Source organism: Sceloporus occidentalis, unplaced genomic scaffold (assembly GCF_023333645.1).
Source record: "Sceloporus occidentalis isolate IW3139 unplaced genomic scaffold, rSceOcc1.0.p SCAF_5, whole genome shotgun sequence".
In the NCBI taxonomy this organism is placed as follows: Eukaryota; Metazoa; Chordata; class Lepidosauria; order Squamata; family Phrynosomatidae; genus Sceloporus; species Sceloporus occidentalis.
In genome coordinates this window covers 133245906-133269755 of record NW_028316985.1, presented here as the reverse complement: position 1 = coordinate 133269755, position 23850 = coordinate 133245906, and the positions used below count along the sequence as shown (strand labels likewise).

Below are 23850 nucleotides of genomic sequence, written 5' to 3'. Positions count from 1 at the left end.
GAGATTAACTATGTTGTACATACTTTTTTAGGAGAAATATATTACAGGTTGAATATCTCTTATGTGAAATGCTTGGTAACAGAAGAGTTTGGGATTTTCAAAAATTATGGAATACAGTGGGCCAGCCGGATCAAGCAGATAGCCATCTGTGGATTGGTGCTCCTGTGGATTGCCCCATTGGTTAATCGTCATTAACCAATGACGCTATGTGCCGGTGGGTGTGCTTGTTGAGGTATGGAGCAGCATTGAAAAATGTTCATATGTGGCAGAGAAGCTAATGGACACTAACTGCTCTTAACCAGGAATTGGTTGCAGCTGTGGATCTAGACAGCAGGTGATTGTCCAAGGTTGCAAAGTGTGCCAGAGTGCCACTTATGTAAATATGCTGTGTCATATGGAATGGTGGACAGTAATCCAGGTAACACAGGAAATTGTACAGGAAGGGGTTGAGCTAGATTGCCACATGGCAAAAGTGTATATAAGCTCAAATAATCATTGTACAGTTTTGTGGGTTTTGTAGTAGGAGGAGTTTGTGTAGCTTTGTTCTTGCGAGTGTTTGCAACAAAAATAAACAGTGCCTCTTTGGAAAAAAGTCAGCCTACAGTGCTTTCATCTAGCCAACTGTTTTTCCTGGTCTGCCAGTTTGTCTATCTACTCACAAGCTTCCAAGATTACTCTGCGTTTATCTCTTCATATTTCTCCCAACAGTGCTGATGCAGAAGGTGCATGTCACTGACCATTGACTAATATGGGCTTGAACTCCTGCGTTTTTCACCATCTGCAGACCACCCCAGAACCAAATCCCTGCCGATGAGAAGGGCTCCCTCAAGCCAGTTTTAAGACACATTTCATATACATCTCATACATATAGTCTGAAAGTAATTTTATAAAATATTTTTAATAATTCTGTGCATGAAACAAAGTTTGTGTACACAGGCCCATCAGAAACCAAAGCTGTCACTACCACAGCCAACTATGAAGAAAGTTTAGAATTTTGGAGCATTTTGGATTTTGGGATAAGGGATAATCAACCTGTAGTTATTGTTTTGTCCCCAGATATTTACCAGCACGGAGAATTAAGTCTCTATGCTTTTCTTTACTTTCTGTACAATGAATGAATGAAAACACTATATTGGATAAACTGGGTATGATGAAAGATCTCAAAACCTATATACAATGAACATCAATGGGAAAAAGTTACAACTAAAGCCTACCTTTTATTGTTGTAAGGCTTGTTCTCACAGATTTCTGGTGATAGGTAATATGGTGTTCCTATACACGTTCGTGCAAGCTCAACTGTACTAAAAGAAGAAGAAATAGCAATAAATTCAACTATTCCTGGTAGTATTAGAACTTGCAGGGCGGCCGGAGGGGGGGGGGGGGCTTTAATGTTACCTGTTAAGGACTCTAGCTATTCCAAAGTCTCCCAATTGTATTGTTCCATCTTTGGTTAAAAATATATTCTAAAGAGGGAAAAAGAAGAAGAAAAGAAAAGCTGAGTACCATGCCAAACACATTCAATAAATAAAAATGTAAATAAATAAGTAACTTAGTTACTTTAAGTTAATTTTAATCTAAAACCTAATTGATCATTATAGCTAGAAATTACTCTTAAGTAAATGCATACTAATATGGGGAGATAGCTTGATGTCAAAATTTTCTTTTAGTATATATAAAAAAGTACTATTTGAAGAATAAAGACATAAATTTTACAAATACAACTTAGAGGGAATGTATGGATAAACCATGCTACTTTGCTTATTCTAGACCAATCATCTTTCTCACCCAAACCTATAAGCAGTCTATTGCACAAATACCATATATACTTATGTACAAGTCGACCTCATATATAAATTGAGGGTAGGTTTTGGGGCAAAATTTTGCATTTTGATATGACCCGTCGATAGGTTGAGGGTACAACTTAGGGGTATGTAACAAAGGATGTAAATGACAACCCCCCGCCCCGCCCCCACACGCTCTCTCCTTGCAAAAAGCAATCAGGGCTGTTTCCCTCCTTCCTGGGGAAGGTGGGAAAGAGGGGGACATACACACGTACTCTCTCCTTGCAAAAAAACAAACAATTGGGGCTCTTTCACTCCTACCTGAGAAAGAGGGAGACATACACACACATGTGCACCTTGCAAAAAGCAATCAGGGCTCTTTCCCTGCTCCCTGGGAAAGGAGGGACACTTACAAACTCTTCTTGGCTGAGTAGCAGCTGCAGAGGTAAGGGGAATGGAGTGTTGGGCAAAACTTTTTTCTCAACACTATTACCGTATTGACCCGTATATAAGTTGACCCAGAATTCTGGGGTCAGGTTTTTGGCATAAATTTTCCAAGTATATTTGCAAAGTATTTTCCAGGTCATAACTTAAGATGCATCACTGCTTCTCAATGCAAGCAAGCAAGCAAGCAAGCAAGCAAGCAAGCAAGCAATCAATCAATAAAATAAAATAAAATAAAATAAAATAAAATAAAATAAAATAAAATAAAATAAAATAAAAAATAGCCCTCCCTCTAGTTATCGGGCGCCATGCGGCCATGGAGGGAGAAGCAGGCTCAGCTCCATCAGGGCTAGCCTGGACTAAGAAGAGCCCTCCCTCCAGTCCATCTGCCTTGGTCCAGGCCTCAGAGGGAGAGAAGACCTGCTGGACCTGATCCCCTTTCCCACCCCGATTCCTTTCTCCTTTTGTGTCATGTCTTTTTAAATTGTAAGCCTGAGGGCAGGGAACCGTCTAATTAAAAATAATAATAATTGTACATCACTCTCAGAGCCTTTAGGGTTGAAGGGCGGGGTATAAATACTGTAAATAAATAAATAATAAAAGGCATTAAACAGAACTCCAGATGCCAAGTAAGTACAGTGCGCCCACGCCATACATGGGAACCAGCATATGCAGCTTCTAGCTTATGCGGAAGCCATGTTGCCATTAAACAAATGGTGTATGCACTTCCGCCACGCCTACTGCACCATATCAGAAGCATATGCGGAATTCCCCTTATGTGGGGGGATCTGAAACAGATGCCCTCTGTAAGGGAAGGGCCACTGTACGTTTACTTGCAATATGCAATAAAGATCTTAAAGTGCATATAATCAAACATATAGCACTAACAGTATCAGTTAATTGCTTCAGATAGCTTTGGTGGGCGAAGTACACAAAAAAGAAAAGGAAAGAGGAACATATGGACCTAAAACTTAACTGAAGCTCATTTTTAGAACACCGAACTGTACGTTAACACAAACCAACCCTTATATTAGTATTCTTCAGCAGTGGCATACCTGCCCCAGGTGTCACGGGATGTGTGTGTGTGTGTGTGCGCTTCTGGGGGAGGGGGCTTCAGGGGAGGCACGTGGGGCGCTCTCCCTCATTGCCTCCACATAGTCCTACTCATGAGTAGGGTGACACAGCAGTGGGAGCAAGGTGGAGTGGGGCCTAGTATTCTCCCTCAATGCCTCCACGTCATCCTACTCATGAGTACGTCAACTCGGTGGCAGCAGTGAGGTGGAGGGGGGCCTGGTCCTCTCCCTGAGTGCTTCTGCATCCTCCTACTCATGAGTAGGGGGATGTGGTGGCAGTAGCAAGGTGGGGGAGGTTGGCCCTCTCGCTCAGTGCCTTCATGTTACCTCATGAGTAGGGTAGCACAGTGATGGCAGCAAGGTGGGGGGTGGGGCTGGCCCTGTGCTTCTATGTCATCCTACTTGTGGTGGCAGCAATGGATGAAGGAGGGGGCCTGATCGGGTGTCACCCCTGTTCTGGGATGTCACTCAATGCAGACAGCACCTCCTAGTGACACCACTGCTCTTTAGATATCAGTCTAGGGTGTCAGTGGTAAAGCTAGACTTAGGCTTGTTCATTAGAATACTAAGATTTAACAGACTGTTCTGTCTTTAACTCACCTGTGACTTTATATCTCGATGCAAAATTTTTCTGTCATGTACATGTTTCAGGGCTAAGCATAGCTGAACAAACCAATCCATGATCTAAAAATAAGAAAAACAAATTAGTTTTTGACAGAAATCTGGATTTTCAGTTTCTCTAGTGTCCAACTCTGTGAGATGCAGTTTTCTGTAACCTGCTTGCTGCCCCCAATACTTGTGTTTTCCATCAGAGTACCTTGTAAATAAAAATAAAATATTTTGGTACTATCGTATTATAGAATACTCCCAACACTGCAGTTCAAAGAAAAATAAAACTATACATTAATAACCCTATGTATATTAGAAATAAAACTCTATATACAAAAATAGTGAAATCTCCAGATTATTTTACCATGTAGAATCCGTTCTCATTTTGCCCTTACCATCCTATTTTCCTTGTATAGCATATTCTTTATATTGTGATTTCAAGGACAGAGACTCTTTTACTGCTGAATTTTATTAGTCTAAAAGGATCCTTTGAGCAAGGAAAATTGGTTCAACAAAATAAAGAACTGATTTTGCAGACTTTACACTTTGCAGGCATGGGTGGGGTCAGGAGAGAGCATGCGCGAGCCTGTCTCCCTCCCCTCTCATGCCTGGGACAGCTGTTTCCCATGCCAGGACAGAGCTCATGAATAACCAAATTCATGAATGTCAAGTTTGTGAATGTGGAGTGACCACTATATTTTCTTATGTGACTGAATGCTTACCAAAGAAGTTAATACAGTGGACCCTTGTATTGCTCAGGTCCCATTAAATATAATGACATAGCAAAATGGCGTCCCTTATAAAAAGTGGAAAATCAATGTTTAATATTTGAAATTTATACTGTTTTTGAACATTTTCAAACCGTGGACACCTGAATCCATGTATAAAAAAATCATGTATAAGAAGGGCCGACTGTATGTCCATACAGTATTTCTGCATTTTTAGCCAAAAATGCAACAGGAAAGTGACTAGAAATGACTTCTGGCTCCTACTTCCATTTTTTCCAGCAATTTTCCAGTCTAAAAGGATGAAATAAGGGATTCTATGTGATCAGGTGTGTTTGAATGCCACTCCTCATGGCATTTTAGTTGATTTCAGGTGTGAATTTACCTTTCCTTGAACAATTATGTATGTAGACTCAAGGGGGGGGGGGCTTGGGGGCCTGCCAAAATGGCACTGGGGCCTACATTCAGCCTACAGATCACACTTCCCTTGCTCTATGCTTCCTCCAGTAGTGGTCAGAGCATTGTTTATTTAAACAGTGTAGCATAACTGAACAATTTGTTTGTGTCATTAAGTCCTGGGATCATCAGAAGTTTGAAAGCAGAAGTTCTTAATAAACTGTAGAATAGTGAGGTGACCCTTTATGTCTGAGTAAATCATTTTATTACCAAGCTGTTTGAAGCTTGAAATATTTCATTCTAACTTGAGCACAAATGCTAGAACCTTGAATTAAATAGCACAGTTGTAGATACTGGGACCACTTCTATCTCAAATCTGGTCATAATTGCAATTTTTGACAAAAAAATTATCCCACTTCATTATATTTTCAAAACCAGCTGTCTTAGTCCTTGAAAAACAAAAACCACCAGGTTCCAAGCCTCTTCTATACACAAGACTTGAGTTGCAGAGAATGGCAGGGGTTTAGCTTTCCATTTCCAAGGTGCTCCAAATTAATTTTGGAAACTCATTCAAAGCAAGCCCCAGCTAGCCTAACCAGGTTTAAGCTGGTGGGAGGGAGAGAAGAGACTGCTCCCCTCTCAAATTTCAAGCATTCAAGTCAAGACATGCTGGAAACTCAGAATGGAAGTAGTAGGCCTCAAAACCACTTTTGAGTCTGTAGCCAGAGACATATAGAGGAACTGTTATTGCACTTCTGATATATTTCTAAAGCTCTTCGAGCCTCAGAATGAGGAGTGGCCTGGCTCTTGTCCTTGTCATGCTGCACTTCTGCATACCGACACTCATACACAAGTATCATTCCCAGTTCTATAGTCAGGAAGAAGGACAGAAGTTATCACAATTGCCAGAGGGTTTGGTTTGGAAAATAGAACTGTGGATCCCTTTGCCTGAATGTTCTACTTCAGAGGTGCAATACAATGCTAAGAACATCACCCTTACTCTTTGGGGAGGGACATGGTCTTTACAAAATTAAATTAAAATTGGCCACCATAACCAGCTAAGATACACAGATCTCTTAATTCACAGATCACCATAGTAGATGTTTATAAAAAGACAGAGCATCCAGTAGTATCAATCTCACAATCAGTTACCTGGTCTTCAGAAAACAGGACACCTTTCTGAGCATTAATTTTTTTAAACAAATCTCCTCCTTCACAATAATCCATCACTATGTAGAGACAACCCCCTTCTGTAAAAAAACAAAAAGGAAACAAGCTTGTGTGACATATGGTCACTGACATTACCAGCTAAACCACAGCAGGCAATACCTTCTTATTTAGTTTCCACGTATTAAATTACAAAACTCAAACAGGAAAGATGAGAAACTCATAGCCAGATTCTAACCTTAAATCTGCTTCTAACCAAGGATGTTGGAATCATGGTGATAAGTAAAATATACTTCCCAGAACTTAACAATAGTCAGCATCTGATGGTGTTCTTCTGTTAATTAAGATAAAGTTGTGCTTAGACACACCTACTTTTGCACTATGTCAAAGGAGGGAATCGAGTGCAGTTTCATTATATATGTGTGTTTTGATATAAATAGTATAATTCAACATAAAGGAACATTCAGAGTAATAGAAACGGAAAAGAAGAAAAGGAAAAAGACCAGACGTGCAAACATAAATATATATAAACCTAACCTAACGTAAAATAATATATTAAGTATGGCTAACAAAAATACAAATGGGCCTTGCCCTCCCATCCAAACTGTAATGAGAAAATTACAAATCCATAAACAAAAAAGAATATTATTCTCCTATTACAGATTCAACTAAATTAACTTACTGAGGTTACTATTAACCATAACCTCAAATTACTTCATCATCAGATTACTTATTGCTCAAAAAAATTCACAAATGGTTTCCAATCTTTCACAAAATCTTCAGATTGTTTCAATGCTATTTCCATTCATGCAACTAGCTATGCACGTGGTAGCACATGACAAAAAGAACATATACACTACCCATTTACACAACTGGAAAATCAATGGAAGTCTGTGGGCATACTGTTTTCCTCTGTAAATGTTACACTGATTTAGGCCAATAAAAGGCAACTACTAAGTATATAAAAATCCTACCAATTCAGCCCTTTTGATCCAGTTTCATGTTTTCATACTTGAGTGTATTATTTCAAAACGTCATGTTATTTTTAAGCCTAACCTTCAAAGGATTCTCTATACAAGACAATATTTGGATGTTTCATGTTGGCCAACACAGCAACTTCTCTCCTTGATTCTTCTCTCTCTTTATTTGACATCTTTAAAAAAAATGAGACTGAGTGAGAAAGAGAGGGCTACAGGTATTTTTTAAAATATATATATGAAAAGGTAATATAATAAAAACAAACTGAATTGGAGAAACTCACCTTGGATATATTGATCTCCTTAATAACATATTGTTTGCCATTTTCTTTCGATTTGACTAGAATTGCTTTTCCAAAAGATCCTTCACCAATCTTTTGCACCTTAATATATTTGTCCATGGTATTTTTCTAAGGCATCCTTATGCATGAGCTAGGGAGAAAAAGTATACTTTTGAACAAAACAACTACTTTGTTCTTACAGTACCTGCCACATCCAAAGACATAGCATGTTAGTCTGAAAAATCAGTATGCAAAAGGATCTTGTAGCACCTTTGAGAGTAACTGAAAAAAAGAAGCTGGCAGAGTGAGCTTTCGGAAACTTGGCTCAAGTCTACGAAAGCTCATACTACCAGCTTTTTTCTTTCAGTTACTCTCAAAGGTGCTACAAGATCCCTTTGCATGGTAAATCCAATGATGCATTACATTTCAGATTCTAAATTAGTTCTCTTTTTAATACCATACATCCCTTCAGTCCTTTCCATGTGGAACTCTCAAAGTTCATCAATAAAATAATATCTGCTTCAGGTAAGTTTGCACTGTCCCATTTCCATATCGCGGAAGATGTTTTTCCATGGAGCACAGAAACGTGCACATGCTTTACCAGATAAGACGTTTTCACTTGTTATATACTAAGATGATGTAAGTCACACCTGCAGTACAAGTCAGAGAAGGAGCACTACAGCATTTATTATTATTTCCACAGAAGCATATATATGAGTTTCTCCATTTGGAACACCTGACCCTATGCATATCTATTTGGAAGTAGGTCCTACTGAGTTCAGTGAAGCTTATTCCCAAGTAAGGATTAAAGCCTCATCTGTGGAATCCACTTCCAAGTAAACATAAGGCTTTCCAGAAAACATGAGGAGTACAAGTTTTAAATGGATACTTCAAAATGATTATGGGATATGTGTGATAGCATAGCTCTTGAGAACAAGAAAAGTTTGTGAACCCTAACAATAACTACAGAAATTCTATAGTTTCATCATGGTATCTTGGAATCAAAATCAGCCCCTTTTCTAAACACCCAATAGGGTTTACACCAAAAAACTGGATTTATACCAAACAATTATATCTTATTAATTAAAACAATGTACAAATTGGGCAAATCTTGAATACATAAGTGTCAGGGAAAATACAAAAGTAAGTGAAGCCCTTATTTGCTTCAGCTCAAAGGGAATGATTGGAATCATGTGCTTAAGTAATCACTTTAGGCTGCAGCAATGAGTTTGGGAGGTTTTATCCCATAAAAAGGATCAAAAACCTTCTAAATTTGGTCCCCTCCACATGACTGTGTGGAAACATGTCATGATACAAAAGCCATCTTTGTTGATCCCAGAAAATCAGTAATTGAAACGTGTTGGTTACAAAACAATTGTGAAGGATTTGGTGTTCTACCAAATAGTGCCAGACAGTCTGCATATTGAGAAGGTTCAAGACTATATAGTACCCCCACAGCTTTCGGCTTATGCTGAAGCCGCACTGTAATGAAATGAAATGCCGTACCGTGAGCAGGAGCTCCATTGTATTCAATGGGGCTTAAGAATACACCGTTTTTGCATTATGCTGGGGGGGGGGGGAAGAGTCTGGAGTGGTTTCCCCATGTAAGGTACGGCCCACTGTAGTTACTCTGCTCAGGAATGCCATCCTACCAAAATCTCTCCTTACAAAATTGGTATTTCATCCAGGAAGTAATAAGCAATTCCACAGCAACATCTGTGTATCTGTAGACTATTCTTGCCTTGGGCAATGTGAACATTTATAATCTGGCAAGCTGGAAAAGACTGAAGAATGATGCTCATGGAAGGACAGCCAAGAGGAAATCATTGTTCTCTAAAAAGAACATTGCTGCATACCTGAAATTTGCTAAAGGTAAATGACAAAGATAAATGATTTGAGACCTCTGGAACAATGTTAACTGGACAGTTGAGTCAATTTTTTGGACTCAAAGAAAAATATGTTTGGTGAAAACATATTTTTTGTGTTTTTAGAAGATGTTCACAGAATTGGTCATCAACCAAAGTGGTGGAAATGTGATATATGAGCCTGCTTTGTCACCTCTTGACCTGGACAGTTTGCTATCGCCACAACTGCATCTTTAGTATACCAGAAGATGTAGAAGAGAATGTCAAGCCATCTGTCCAAGAGCAGATGCTGAACCAAAAGTGAGCTATGCAACACGACAATGATCACTAACAATACAAAGGAGCAATAAAAGACTGGTGACTTTCTTCTTCTTGCAGAAACACCATTTTAGGATAACTTATCAAAATTTTATAGTGGGATCTGAAGTGAGCTCTTCATGCAAGCTAGTTGTCAAATGTCACTAAACTGAAGCACCTCTCTAAGAAGGAATGGGCCCAGATTCCTCAAAATCATTGTGAGAGACTGACTAACTGTTACTTTAAGTCATTGTTGGCCAAAAGGTTGTATCGGGTAGAATTACTCAACACCTTCTTTACCTCTGTGTTCTCAGAAAAGGAAAAGGTTGCTCAACCTGAGGATAAAAGAGCAGAGGACAGAATAGGGGAATTTCAGCACAAAATAAGTAAAGAGATAGTACAGGAATTCCTTGTTAATCTAAATGAATTTAAGTCTCCAGGACCAGATGAACTACATCCGAGGGTATTAAAAGAACTGGCAAATGTAATATCGGAGCCATTGGCAATCATCTTTGAAAACTCCTGGAGAACAGGAGAAGTCCCAGCAGACTGGAGGAGGGCAAATGTTGTCCCCATCTTCAAAAAGGGGAAGAAAGAGGATCCCAACAATTATCGTCCAGTTAGTCTGACATCAATACCAGGAAAGATTCTAGAGCAGATCATTAAACAGAGAGTCTGTGAACATCTAGAAGGCAATTCCATAATTACGAAGAGTCTACATGGGTTTCAGAGAAACAAGTCACGCCAGACAAATCTAATCTCTTTTTTTGATACAATTACCAGCTTGTTAGACGAAGGGAATGCTGAGGATATAGTATATCTTGATTTCAGTAAGGCTTTTGACAAAGTTTCCCATGACATTCTTGCAAACAAGCTTGTAAAATGTGGGCTGGACAAGGCAACTGTTACATGGATTTGTAACTGGTTGACCAGCCAAACCCAAAGGGTGCTCAACAATGGATCCTTTTCATCCTGGAGAGAAGTGACCAATGGGGTCCCACAGGGCTCTATCCTGGGCCCAGTGCTATTGAACATCTTTATCAATGACTTGGATAACAGAATTGGTGGCATACTTATCAAATTTGCAGATGACACCAAACTAGGGGGAGTAGCTAATACTACAGAAGACAGGATCAAAATTCAAAACAACCTGAATAGACTAGAAAGCTGGGCCAAAGCTAACAAAATGAAATTCAACACGGAGAAATGTAAGGTACTGCACTTAGGGTGGAAAAATTAAATTCACAGATATAGGATGGGGGACACCTGGCTGAACGAGACTACGTGCGAAAGGGATCTAGGAGTTCAAGTAGATCACAAGTTGAACATGAGTCAACAGTGTGATGCGGCAGCTAAAAAGGCCAATGCAATTTTAGGCTGCATCAATAAATGTATAGTGTATAGATCAAGAGAAGTAATATGCCACTGTATTCTGCTTTGGTCAGGCCCCACCTGGAATACTGTGTCCAGTTCTGGGCACCACAATTTAAAAAGGATGTTGAGAAACTGGAGCATGTCCAAAGGACGACGACGAAAATGGTGAAGGGTCTGGAAACCATGCTCTATGAGGAACGACTGAGGGAGCTGGGGATGTTTAGCCTGGAGAAAAGAAGGTTAAGAGGTGATATGTTTAAATATTTGAAGGGATGTCATATTGAGAAGGGAGCAAGCTTGTTTTCTGCTGCTCCATAGAACAGGACCCGGAACAATGGATGCAAGCTACAGCAAAAGAGATTCCACCTCAACATTAGGAGGAACTTCCTGACAGTAAAGGATGTTTGACAGTGGAACAAACTCCCTCAAAGTGTAGTGGAGTCTCCTTCCTTGGAGGTTTTTAAACAGGCTGGATGGCCATCTGTCAGGGATGCTTTGATTGGGAGTTCCTGCATGGCAGGGGTTTGGACTGGATGGCCCCTGTGGTCTCTTCAACTCTACGATTCAATGAAATGAACGGTTCATATACTTCTTCATAAATGAATGTTGACAGTTGAACTAGTTGTGCACAAATAAATGACAAAAAATCCTGTTGTTATATCATTTGTTTAAAAAAGTTAACCATTGTTTTAACTAGAGTAGACAAAGATCTAACAACATTTTAGGTTAGAAATACATAACAATCCAAAAAAGTTCATAAACTTCATGCTATGCCAACTATCTGAACTCAGTAGAGGTATACCTCAATTAGCAAACCTGACTGGTTCCCATGCATTTCATTTTCAATGAGTTTTGGTACCAGAGGAAGAAATAGCACGGAAACAATAGGGAGATTGTCCTGAACTACAAAAAGAGCAGTTGAACACATTTCAGCACACTTCTTATTCAAAACTAACAATATGTTTCATGTGAAAAGAAACAACCAGGAACTGTCAACTCTGCTTAGGTAAACAAAAATGTTTCGGACTTTCTAGAGATCACTCAAAATGCCTCCATCGATTGATTACCTTTTTCTTTCTTTCACCAACCTCCCTTTTCTTACGATTGACATTCTGGTGGCCAAACATACAGATCTATGCTTTGTCAACACACTGGGGGTAGCAGTGTTTTGCTGTTCATGTATGTTCAGCAAGGGATGGTAGGATCAGCTAAATCAGAATCCCATTCCTTCTCAGCTGAAGCTACTGCATCTTTTAGTGAAGAAACATTGTTGCAAACCAACAACTAGTCTTTGTTTCTCCAAACCTCCTTCATCATCCTTCCAGTGTTTTATTGCACTGTTTATTAATGGTTCTGCAACCCAACATCAAAAGTTTGTGTTTCTCCAGCCCTCCACCAGCTGGGTAGAACAGAGAGACAGCTGTAGTCCAAAACATCTAGAAGGCACCAATGTGGAAGGCCCTAACATCCAAAAAGGTGCCACCTGTTAACTGATTTCTATGCAGTTGTTTTTGTTATGTGCCTTCAAGTCATTTCCAACTGATGGCAACCCTAATGTGAACCTATCATGTGGTTTTCTTGGCAAGTTTCTTCAGCCTTTGAGGCTGAGAGAGTGTGATTTGACCAGACACCTGGGGGGTCTCTTGTCCATGGCAGGTGCTGATTACCTCCAATTTAAGAGGCTGCGGGTGCACCTACACTGTCAAAATAATGCAGTCTGACACCACTTTGCCACAGCCGCATCCTACAGAATCCTGGGCTTTGTAGTTTTGTGAGACATTAGCATTCTCTGGTGGGAAAGACCTTATGAAACTACAAATCTCAGGATTCCCTGAGCACTTATTGCATTATTTCGACAGGGCAGATGCAGCCCGGGAAGGCTGCTGAGAAAGTTCAATCTAAGCCACTCCAGGGAGGAAAGAATTTGTTGTTGTTAAGCAACTTCCAGTCGATCCCAACCCGCAGTGATCCTGTGGATGAGAGACCTCCAAGACCCCCTGTCCTCCACTGCTTTGATTAGGTTCTGTACATTCAACCTGATGACCTCCCCAGTAGAATCTATCCATCTGCCATGCAGTCTTCCTCTCTTCCTATTTCTCTCCACCTTTCCTTGCATTATTGTTTTTTTCAATGATTCATGGCTTCTCATGATATGTCCAAAGGAGGGCAGTTTCAATTTGATCATCTTGGCTGCCATGGCTATTTGCCTGATCTGTTCAAAGACCCATTTGTTTTGTCTTTTTGGCTGTCCACGGTATCCTCAGCACTCCTCTCTAGCAACACACCTCAAGTAAGTTGATTTTCTTCCCATCCGCTTCCTTCACTGTCCAGTTCTTACATCCGTACATGGAAATGGGGAATACAATGACTTGGATGATTCTAACTTTAAGGCTCTGTTGTATATCTTCATTCTTTGGGATCTTTTCTAACCTTTCATAGCTGCCCTTCCCATTCCTAGTGCAATGGCTAATATTTTTAATTCTGTATACATTTTACATTTGATGTCATGCACACTGCCTAGTTCATTTTTGGGAGGGATATATAAAGAAAATAAATATTGCCAAGAAAACCCCATAGTAGGTATTTGCCATAGGGTCAGCATAAGTCAGAAACAACTAACAGCAACAACAAGTTTGTCTTCTTCACTGTCCAGTTCTTACATCCGTACATGGAAATGGGGAATACAATGGCTTGGATGATTCTAACTTTCATGCTCATCTCAAAGGGAGTTTTTCTCTTGCAAACCGAATTTAAAGTTTGTTTCCTAGACTGAATCTCCCGGCATCCACATGGACAGAAGGAGGAGAGGCCCACCTGCATCAATTAACCTTCCATGGCATCTGAACTGAGCACAACCACAAAATGTTGGCCAAATGCAGGGCTATGACTAACATTGTCAGTCCCCCACTCCTGTATCATTTTTAATATCATTGCCTGATGAAGAAGCCACTGGAGCGTGAAACCTTGCAATATATAGTTTGTGCATTTTGATTGGCCTCATAAAGGTATCACTGTTTTGTGGATTTTGGATGTTATTGCTCTTTGCTACATGGCTCAATGTGGAAAGCCAGCATAGTGTAGTGGTTTGAGCATTGGACTATGACTCTGGAGACCAGGGTTCGAATCCCTGCTCAGCCAAGTAAACCCACTGGGTGACCTTGGGCAAGTCACACTCTCTCAGCCTCAGAAGAAGACAATGGGAAACTCTCTCTGAAGAAACTTGCCAAAAAAAATCTGGTGAAGGGTCGCCTTAGCCTAAGTCGGAAATGACGTGAAGATACATAACAACAACAACAACAACAACGCCAATATGGCTATCCTTGAATATGGCTAAAGACTGACATTTATGATGCATAAGCTCACAACATGCCTTTCTTCAAGGGAAAGGAATGTCAAGATGCAAAATGACTATGGCAGCAATTTCATGAAAATGGGAACTCATGCTACCTTTTAACTTTTTGAAAAAGCTACACTCAATGAAATCCTGTGAACATTTACTCAGCCCATTTCAGACTCACATCTAACGTACAATCATGGAGCGGTGCTTGGGTGTTCGTTCATGGTTTCAGTGTGGTTTTAACGTCTGTCATTTTACATTGTTTGTACATGATATTTCTAATTGTTTTATTATAGGCTCATCCCTCCGTATTTGTGGCTTTGGTTATTCATGGATTTGATTAATATGTTCTCTCTAGGAACCTCTAGGTCCTCCTCTATGCAACTCTATGGTCAACTTTAACTGTAAACGTTGCCCTGAGAGACCTAGGGATTCCTAGAGAGAAGACTCTCCTAGCCTTTGCAGCTCCTCCAGGGCAGTTCTGTGGTCAGGGTCTGTCGGACTGGAGGCCCTAGATATCCCTAGAGAGGGCATATAAACCAAATCCGTGGCTAATCAAAGCCGCAGATAGGGAGGGGCTCTTTAGGGCAGTGGCCCCCAATATGTCCCCTGGAAGCGGTGTTTTGGGGCTTGGGCTCCTGGCCACCAAGGCAGAGGCTTCTGGGAGCTGAAGTCCATTACAAAGGGCACAGCCTGCCTCATGGCCCCATCCCTGGCCCTTTGTTTAGAAAACACAACAACACAATGACTCACAACGAAGGCGCCCCCCTTCCCTTCCCTTCCCTTCCTGTGTGTCCTTTGGAAGGCTACTGCCTGATTCATGGGGACCCCACCATGGCTCTTCATGGCAAAGTTGCTTCAGAAACGGGGTTTGCCACCGCCATCCTCTGAGGCTGAGACAGGGTTCGAACTCACAGCTCTGCCAAACCCCTCCTTCATCCCCTCCAGTGGTGGCCCAAGGCGCAGCCCAGCGCCAGGGGACTTACGAGGCGAGAAGCGCGAGAAGGAGGCGCTCCTCTGCAGGCACCGCCGTCGACTCTGCAAACCCTCCGTTTGCGGGAATGCTTCCAACCTCACCCTCTTCTTGCAGAGCAAGCTTCGGTCCCGCCCCCTCCGCGTCACCATTGGACGGTTGGCCTAGAACCTCCCTTCCCATTGGGCGAAACTCAGAAAGACGAAAAGGTTAGGGTGCGTGCGCTCAAGGTCGGAAGCGCCGCAGCGGCGGTTGCTTACAGCTTCTCCCTGGTAACGCGCGCGAGCGGAGGGTCACGTGACCAGAGGAAAGGGGGCGGGGCCCGCGCGAGGAGCTCAACCGTCACTCAAAACGGAATGCTTGGAAAGTGGATTCTGTGGCCGCCCCAGTCAGCTCTGTGTTCTTGGGCTTATTATAATACCCCGCCTCTCAGGACAGGGACTCCTCAAGGCGGCTTACAAATGTAAAGCCAGAGAGAGCCAGACAGCAAATGACGGTGAAAGAGAGGTTCGGACAAGAGTCCGTTCCCTCTCCGCAGGAAGAGAAAGAGCAAGCGTCCTGCCTTTCCCGGGTCCATTGCTGATATGTGCTAAGAAAACCTGATCTCTAACTGTAATGTCATTTTGAACATGTCCAAGATCGCTTGGCAACAGTATGGACACAAGGCATGACCTCACTCTTGTAGCGCGCCTGTTTCGTTTTATTTAACTGCTCCGGCTGCCTCCTGGTGCATTCTGGGTTTTGTAGTTCAGTGAGGCCTAAGAGCGCTCTGGCTGAGAATTCTAAGTTCTACATCCTTAAACCACAAATCCCAGAATTTATAAGAGCGAAGCCTGCGGGAACGGGAGTTTTGACGCTGCGCATGCGCGTTGAGAAAAAGCATTTACGTCGCCGCCGGAGCGGGAGGGGGAAGAAAGGATGGTTTGCGTCTGCGTCAGCGAGAGAAGGGCGGGCTCCGATTGGCTGGCGAGGGCTCGCGCGGCCCTTCCCTCCGAGCCCCGCCCCGTCGCCCGTAGCTCCTCCCCTTCGGCCTCCTGGCGGGGTCAGTCTCCGCCTGGCTCGGCGGCGAGGAGGAGGAGGAGGAGGAGGAGGAGGATGAGGGAGCCGTTCTCTGGGGATCAGCAGGCGGCGCTGTGCGGCCAGGTAGGGGCAAGGGCCTTGTTGCTCCGCAGCGCTGCAGGACAAGGGACGGACCGTCCTCCAGCCCAGCCTCCAGCCCAGGAGGAGAGTTCAAAACGCCCTCCATTTTGAGCGGCATGACTACGAAGAGTGCCTTTAGAACCAGTGGTCCCCGAACTGTGCTCTTCAAGGGGATTTGGGACTCCAGCTCCCAGAATCCCAGGCTGCTGGCCAACGTGGCTGAGGCTTCTGGGAGATGAAGTCCAAAGTCTCTTAACGGGCGCCGTTTTGGGGAACCACTGATAGGAATGGTGGCCGGGGTCTTTTTGGGGGGGGCTTTTCTCTGGCCCTTGGTGAGCCCTGAGACTTCCCCATGCAAGAGAAGAGAGGAGGCCACATTGGCTTTATTGCTCTGACTGCAGAAATAACAACAGCAACAACCACCCAGTTTGAGGCCGCCTGGGCTGCCCTGGCTGAGTGCGAGGGGATCCTGGGAACCGTAGTTTATTCTGGCCCCAGAGCTCTCTGACGGAGAAGGCGAAGTGTCTCACAAAACTCCAGTTCCCAGGATCCCCTCGCACTCAGCCAGGGCAGCCCAGGCGGCCTCGAACTGGGTTGCTGTGATTTCTGCAGTCTGTTTCCTCCCGACCGTTTCCCCGGGGCTTTCTGGAGCTCAGTGCCTGCCGTCCTCCAAAGTGAGATGATACCCAGACCTTCCATGAGCTTCTTCCTGTCTTCTGCTTGTCCTTCCTTCTCAAGGTATCCCTTTATTCCACCCTGTTCTTCATCTTGTCCTCTCTGTCCGGAATTTCCTCCCTTCCCAAGGTATTTGAGGAGCAGTCAAGCCTCCTGTGTCCATGGATCCAGACATCCACAGCAGGACAATACTAAAAACACTCCAAAGAGCAAACCTTGACTTGCCATTTTATGTACTGCTTTACTGCCTCATTGCCTATACTGAAACTGGAGCCTCCACAGATGTTGGTATTCCTGGGCATTGGGGGGAGGAGGGGGGGCTGGAGCTAAAGTCCAGCAGTTACCAAGGCAGAATTGTATTCTTTGTAATCCTTTTCTATTACAGGAAACAAGTGAAGAGTTAAGTTAATTAACCTGTGATTCTCTGTGATTAGTTTGGAATCCCATTGAACTGAACCTTCTAATGAATGCATAACAAAAACTACTCCTTATCTTGACAGACGTACTGAGAGAATATGAATGTGGGGTTGTTCAGCCACTTTAATACCTAATAATTCTCCCCTATAAATAATCCTCTGTGCCATTTTTCTTCCCTGGAAGGCTTGCATCTTCCTTAAACTTGTGTGTTTTGTTGGTGGTGTGTATCTTTCTACCTTTTAAGGAAACCTGGCTGGCAGAGAGAAGGTTAAGCCCTGCTTCCCACTTTTCGGCCACTACAGTACTGGACTGTAAATTCTTCCAGTTATCTTTCCTTCATAATTTGTAGTAATCCCCGTTGTTAGGCATTTAAAAGACATGACACATTTCCCTAATGGTTCTGCTGTAGTCTGAAAGGTCATATGACTCTCACAAAAAGAGTTTTCTATCAGTACAACAGTTTACAGTAGCTTTAAGAGGTAAGAATGAAGCAAATGAAAGCATAAAGCAGGAGCACTGAGATCTGTTTAGAGGGTTTAATAGTATCACAACAGTTACCTTGGTGAGTAGTATTTAATGATTAAGATGAAGTAGTATGACACATAATGCTAAATCACTTCTAGTTGCATGACTAAAAATGTTAGTGTTAATGCCTGTCTTAATCTAAAACATTATTTACATCAGTGTTTATAATTTCAATAGAACTTACTCCTACACCACAATATTTAAGGCTTTTGTTGTGATAATTCCATATGTGATATGGTATGATTTGGTATGTTCCATTCATTAACAATATGGTTTGTTTATTTTTTATTATATGTAATCAAAACAGTTTTTAAAACTTGTGCATTCGTTGCATTAATATAATGAAATTCCTGTGTTAGTACACAAAAAGGCTCCATCATGTGACTTGCATATGTTTTTGTAAACTTTTAGAAACTTTCATATATTTGTACCACTTTTATTAGGAAAGGGGAGCAATGATGCAAGAAAAATCAGGATGAGAAAACCTTCCCTCTTACCAATACCTATCGTGTTTAGCTCTAACTTTGGTTTTGAAGATTATCAGGCTGTTGCATTCCTGTCACTGAATTCATGGTGACTTAATTTTAAATGAAAGCTTTAGTATTTAGTATATTAAATTCAGTTGGCAATCATTATTTTGTGTATATACAGTGCAGCTGTGGAACTGCAGAAGGCATTCACTCCTGGACATAGTGACTACAAAACTGGCAGTTACAGAATGTTTGGAGAGGAATACAAAACATTTCTGCTTGGTTTTGCATTTTTGGTGGCAAAATAATGTTCAGTTCAGATTATTAACAGTGCAATCTTAAATGGGTCTACTCAAAAATAAATCCAACTGAGTTCAATGAAGATTGCTCATAAGTAAGCAGATCCAGAGGTTCCCAGACTTTAATCCTCCAGGTGATTTAGACATCAGCTTCCAGAATTCCTATTGGCCAAGTTTACTGAGGCTTTTGGGAGTTGAAGTCCAAAACACTGAGAACCAAAGTTTGGGAAGCACTAAAATTGTAGCATAACCTGTCTGTTGGAAAAAATAGACTACTGCAAGATAGTGTGTTGATTAAGGAAATACAAATGTAATAAAATGCAAAGACATCAAACAGTAAATATAAAATATAAAAAGCATGAATCCATAAATACTGTGCACCCATATCGTACATGGGCACTCCTTATGCAGCTTTCAGCATACACTGAAAGCCACACTGGAAAAACCCTTGTGCACCCTGGAAGAAGTAATGGGATGTGCATCCATGGTGCATGTGCCACAGGCACGAATCCCATTATTTCTAATGGGGCTCCAGTATACACTGGATTTCCCTTATGCAGCGGGGTCCAGATCCCCACGTAAGAGAAGGGCCCACTATATGGATTAGTGTTCATGATACAAACAAGTGTCATTTCAAAATTATTATTCATAAGTCTTTAAGTCTGGTATCCTATAGCAAAAACAACCTTTGATAAATCTTCATAAGCTGTGCCCTTTAATAATAGGAATAAGAATCTGTAAGAACTTACAATGAAGGGCTGTAAACATTACAAGGTTGTAGTAATAACCTTTAACAAATCTTCAAAACGTATCCTTTAATATTTGAAATAAGTTGTGAGCACTTGCATGAAGAATGTAAAAATAATGCAGCTGAAAAGCTGTAGTAGTAACACAACTATCACTAGAACTACCAAGTTCTTTTGAAAATAGCTTTGTCAGTACAACAGGCAGATCATGGTTTTCAATTATTATTTGTCGTATTTTCCAGACTCCCAAGAATTGCACTTAATGAACAAATTGTAACACCAACAAACTGCATCTTTTAATGTAAAAAGCCTTTGACTTAAGCAGACTTCAAGATCTTAAGAGCTGGAAGGGGCCACAAGAGCTATCCAGTTCCTAGGTTCTCAAACAGTGGGGTTCAAGTAATGCGCTGACCTCAGACGCTGAATCGTAACCATTGTTTTCTCTCTTACCATGTATGGCTGTGAGAGCTGGACAGTTAAGAAAACAAATAGTAAGAAAATCAATTCATTTGAGATGGTGTTGCTGGAGAAGAGTGCTGAAGATGCTATGGACAGCCAAGAAGAAAAACAAATGGGTCCTGAAGATCAAGCGAGAAATCTCCCTGGAAGCCATGATGACAAAAGTGAGGCTGGCGTACTTTGGACACATCATGAGAATTCATGACTCATTGGAAAAGACAATAATGTTAGGAAAGAAGGCTGAATGCTAGACGGATGGACTCTATTAGGGAGATCACAGGTTTGTAGGAACTAAGCAGAGCAGTGGAGGACAGGGGGTCTTGGAGATGTCTCATCTTGAAATCAGCTTGAGGGCAGTTAACAACAACAACATTCGGTGTCAGATTGTGTGATAGTGAGTGAGAAGGAAATAGTGCCAGGGTGTCATGGGGCTTGTGTGTGCATGACAGCAGTTTGGGAGGGGCTTGGAGCAAAGGATGCTGCTTTCTCAGCCACATACTGAAGCTGTCTGCATATTGACAGAGCAGCTGGCTTTGGTAAGCTGTTAGGCTCTTTGGTGATCACTGTCCCAACCATTTCTCTAGATGCATACACTTTGCAGAAATGGTTGGAGCGATGGTTGCTTTCTTCCCCAACCCTTTCTCCCAAAGCACATAGCCTTTTCAATGGCAAAGGGAATCAACTCTCTTTACCGCCTGGCCAGCAGGGCCACCAGATGCAGAACACAACTCCTTCCCGCCAGCTGCCACTGGTGGGAATGGGCTGCTCCTGCCACTTGCAGCCATGCCTGGGTCTGGCAGAGCTACTGGTGAGGTGACAGAGTCACTATTAAAGTACTGATACCTCCTTTTGTGAAACTGGATTCTCCGTACTAGCAGCTATGAAGGGTAAATGTACTGAAAACTTGAGGTCACCAAAGAACTGGAAGGTGCTCTTTCTATTATCACTCCTCTTTTTAGTAAACTTTGTGCTCAGAAACAAGCACATGTATCACATCAAATATAAACATTGTGTTGAGTTTGGTGTTGAATGTATTGAAATAAAAATGTTCAAATTTGAATGATATTTCTTTATAAAATGTTTAAAAAATGAGTATACATAAATGTGTGAACAAAAATATGGACACTAAAAATAAAATATTTTAATTCACATACAGTACTATGTTGAGTGTGGGGGGGGGGGTTGTTTGTAAATGTAAAGGGGAGCTTAGGGGGAAGAGGTCTACCGCCTGGAAGAAGGGGAAGAAGTTTGGAAGTCTTATTTTTAAAAAAGGAGCCACCCCCTCTACTGAGTAGTGTGGCGAAAGGCAACAGCTTAGTCTGTCCTGGGAGCACCTAAAAGAAACACCAGCCTTGCCAGAAATTTGCAAGTTATTTGGCATCATTTTTCTTTGTTTCTTCCTTTACATCCTTTGGTACATGCCCCTAAGTTTTACCCTTGACTTATCCATGGGTCATATCAAAATCCATAATTTTGGCCCCCAAAACCTGCCCTCGACTTATACATGAAGTTGGCTTATAGTCAAGTATATACGGTAGTTTAGTCCCCTAACATACATGAATATACAATTACAGCATTCCTGAAAGATGCCTGTTTAATCTCTGTTTAAAAACTGTCAAACAAGAAGGGTCCACCACCCTCCAAGGCAGTTTATCCACTCACTGTTGAGCAGTTCTTACAGTAAAGAAGTACTTCCTAATGTTTAGATGCACTCTCTTTTCTTGTATTTGAAGCCCTTGTTTTAGGTTCTAGTTTCCGAAACAGCAGAAAATAAGCTCGCTCCATTTTCTATTTGACATCCCTTCAGATAGTTGAAGATGTCCATCATGTCACCTTTCAGTCTTCTGCAAACTAAATGTACTTAGTTCCCAAAGTCATTCCTTGCAAGGCTTGGTTTCCAGGCTTTTAGTCATCGTGTTTACCCTTCTCTGAACACATTCTAACTTGTCAATATCCTTATTGAACTGTTGTGCGCGGAGCTGGACACAGTATTCCAAGTGAAGTCTGACCAAAGCAAACTAGAGTGGCACCACTGTCTTCCTTGATCTGAATGCCAGTGTAGCATAGAATTGCTTTCTGCAGTGCTCTCATTTAATCTTGCAGTGTCTCAATTAATTTGAATAATCTTAATCCAAAATGAACAAATTATGAGTTATTACTAGCAGACCTGAAAATTGCTCTGGACATTCACACTTAAAATTCTTAACTCACAAAACAGTGATACCTTTACTGGCCAACCAAAATAATGCACAAAATATATGTTGCAAGCTTTCAAAGCTCCAAAGGTCCATCGGCTTCTTCATCAGGCAAAGATGTTAACAATCATACTGTGTGGGTGGGGGAGATAATATGTCAGTGTTACTTACAACATTAGTTACAAGCCTGCATTTTGTCAAGCTGTTGCTGTTCTCAGTTCAGGTGTTGTTGAAGGGGACATTCATGTAGACCAGCCCCCCCCCCTTCTAGCCATGTGGCTACTAAAGGAAAAAAATTAAAAGTTCCATCATCAGTGAGTATCTAGAGGGCACAATCTCTTGAAAGGAAAATGAGAAAGGCTATTTTAATGCTCATACTCAACAAACCATGTGTTTGTGTTGAAACAGTTGCCACTGTTTGAATAATACTGTTTATGGAATTTGCACATCCTCTGAGTTAACCTTCCAATTAAGTAAACTTTTTTTTATAATTGTTAGATTGATTGTGTATGTAGACAGTACTTTCTAACTACAGTATGAGTTTCTTCTTTTTCAGCTTATAGAAGCAGCTAAATGGAGTCTGAACAGCTGTTCCATAGAGGTTATTACCGAAGTAGCTACAACAGCATAACTAGTGCAAGCAGTGATGAAGAACTTCTAGATGGAGCAGGTGTCATAATGGATTTTCAGACATCTGAAGATGATAACTTGTTAGACGGTGATGCATGTATAGGTAAGTGAGTAAACTTTTATTTTTTTGAGGGGTGGGGTTCATGTCATGTACATGATGGGAGGCTATGCATTAGGATATGCACATGATATAATATTGCAGAAGATGGGCCCAAACAGACAGGCCAAAATAAAGCTGCATTGGCTCACTTTGGTGGTATGCTGTTTAAATGCTGCATGCGTCTTAAGAGGCTGGAAGCTACGCCAAAGCTACGCTCTAATCCTAAGGACTGGAACACAGGTTTGGCGCAGCGTCTGGCCTCTTAAGATGCATGTGTCATTTAAACAGCATACCTCCTAAAGTGACCCAAAACAGCTTTATTTTGGCCTGTCTGTTCATGCCTGATCTCTTTTATAGTATGAACATAATGAAATATTAGTGTCTTAATTCAAATATTGTGGCCAAAAACATGAATTAGAATTTGGGGCCATGTTTTGGGGTTATGTGCTACAATTCTTCCTCTCACTTCCTAATTCTGACTATCACTATAGCTTTCTATGTAACATCCAAATTGTACAAACTATGGTTATAAAAAAACTATAGTTAGCCACCATAGCAGACCATTATTTGTTTTGGTTTTTCATTTCTCGTTTGGAGACAAATCATAGAACCATAAAGTTGGAAGAGACAAATACCGTATTTTCTGGCATATAAAATGACTTTTTAGTCCTGTTTTATACGTCAGTTTAAGCGTTTGTTGGCCTCTACAGAGACAGGCGAATGGCGTAGCCATCTCTCCATCTCCAGGGTGTGTGTGTCCATTCTGGTTTCTATCCCAGCAGGCACCGTGGCTGGGTTCTCCATTTCTCGCCACCATTACAGCTGGGGTGAGGGAACGGGGGGCTGGTTTCAGGGGCTGGTAGCTGGAAAAGGTGGTGGAGAAGAGGCTCCAGAG

General features: G+C 41.6%; 2 protein-coding genes across 15 annotated transcripts in view; one reads left to right on the top strand and one right to left on the bottom strand.

The window, feature by feature from the left end:
* The window catches only part of NEK1 (NIMA related kinase 1), a 62724-nt gene extending 47320 nt beyond the window's left edge, over positions 1–15404 (bottom strand). For 7 of the 10 annotated variants that reach the window (XM_089525506.1, XM_089525507.1, XM_089525504.1 and 4 more), the window contains exons 1-7: positions 15313–15404; positions 7457–7604; positions 7252–7348; positions 6181–6278; positions 3899–3982; positions 1396–1463; positions 1215–1301 (exon numbers count right to left, since the gene is read on the bottom strand). In XM_089525506.1, coding sequence (XP_089381632.1) covers positions 1215–1301; positions 1396–1463; positions 3899–3982; positions 6181–6278; positions 7252–7348; positions 7457–7573 — 551 coding nt within the window. In that variant the 5' untranslated portion in view covers positions 7574–7604; positions 15313–15404. The other 3 variants (XM_089525505.1, XM_089525513.1, XM_089525514.1) reach the window with 3 other exon arrangements.
* Positions 15405–16333: 929 nt separating this feature from the next.
* The window catches only part of LOC149312843 (H(+)/Cl(-) exchange transporter 3), a 60125-nt gene continuing 52608 nt past the window's right edge, over positions 16334–23850 (top strand). For 2 of the 5 annotated variants that reach the window (XM_089525501.1, XM_089525496.1), the window contains exons 1-2: positions 16334–16442; positions 22782–22958. In XM_089525501.1, coding sequence (XP_089381627.1) covers positions 22799–22958 — 160 coding nt within the window. In that variant the 5' untranslated portion in view covers positions 16334–16442; positions 22782–22798. Of the gene's footprint in view, positions 16443–17041; positions 17178–18535; positions 18630–19676; positions 20195–22781; positions 22959–23850 lie in introns of those variants that run through there. The other 3 variants (XM_089525498.1, XM_089525500.1, XM_089525497.1) reach the window with 3 other exon arrangements.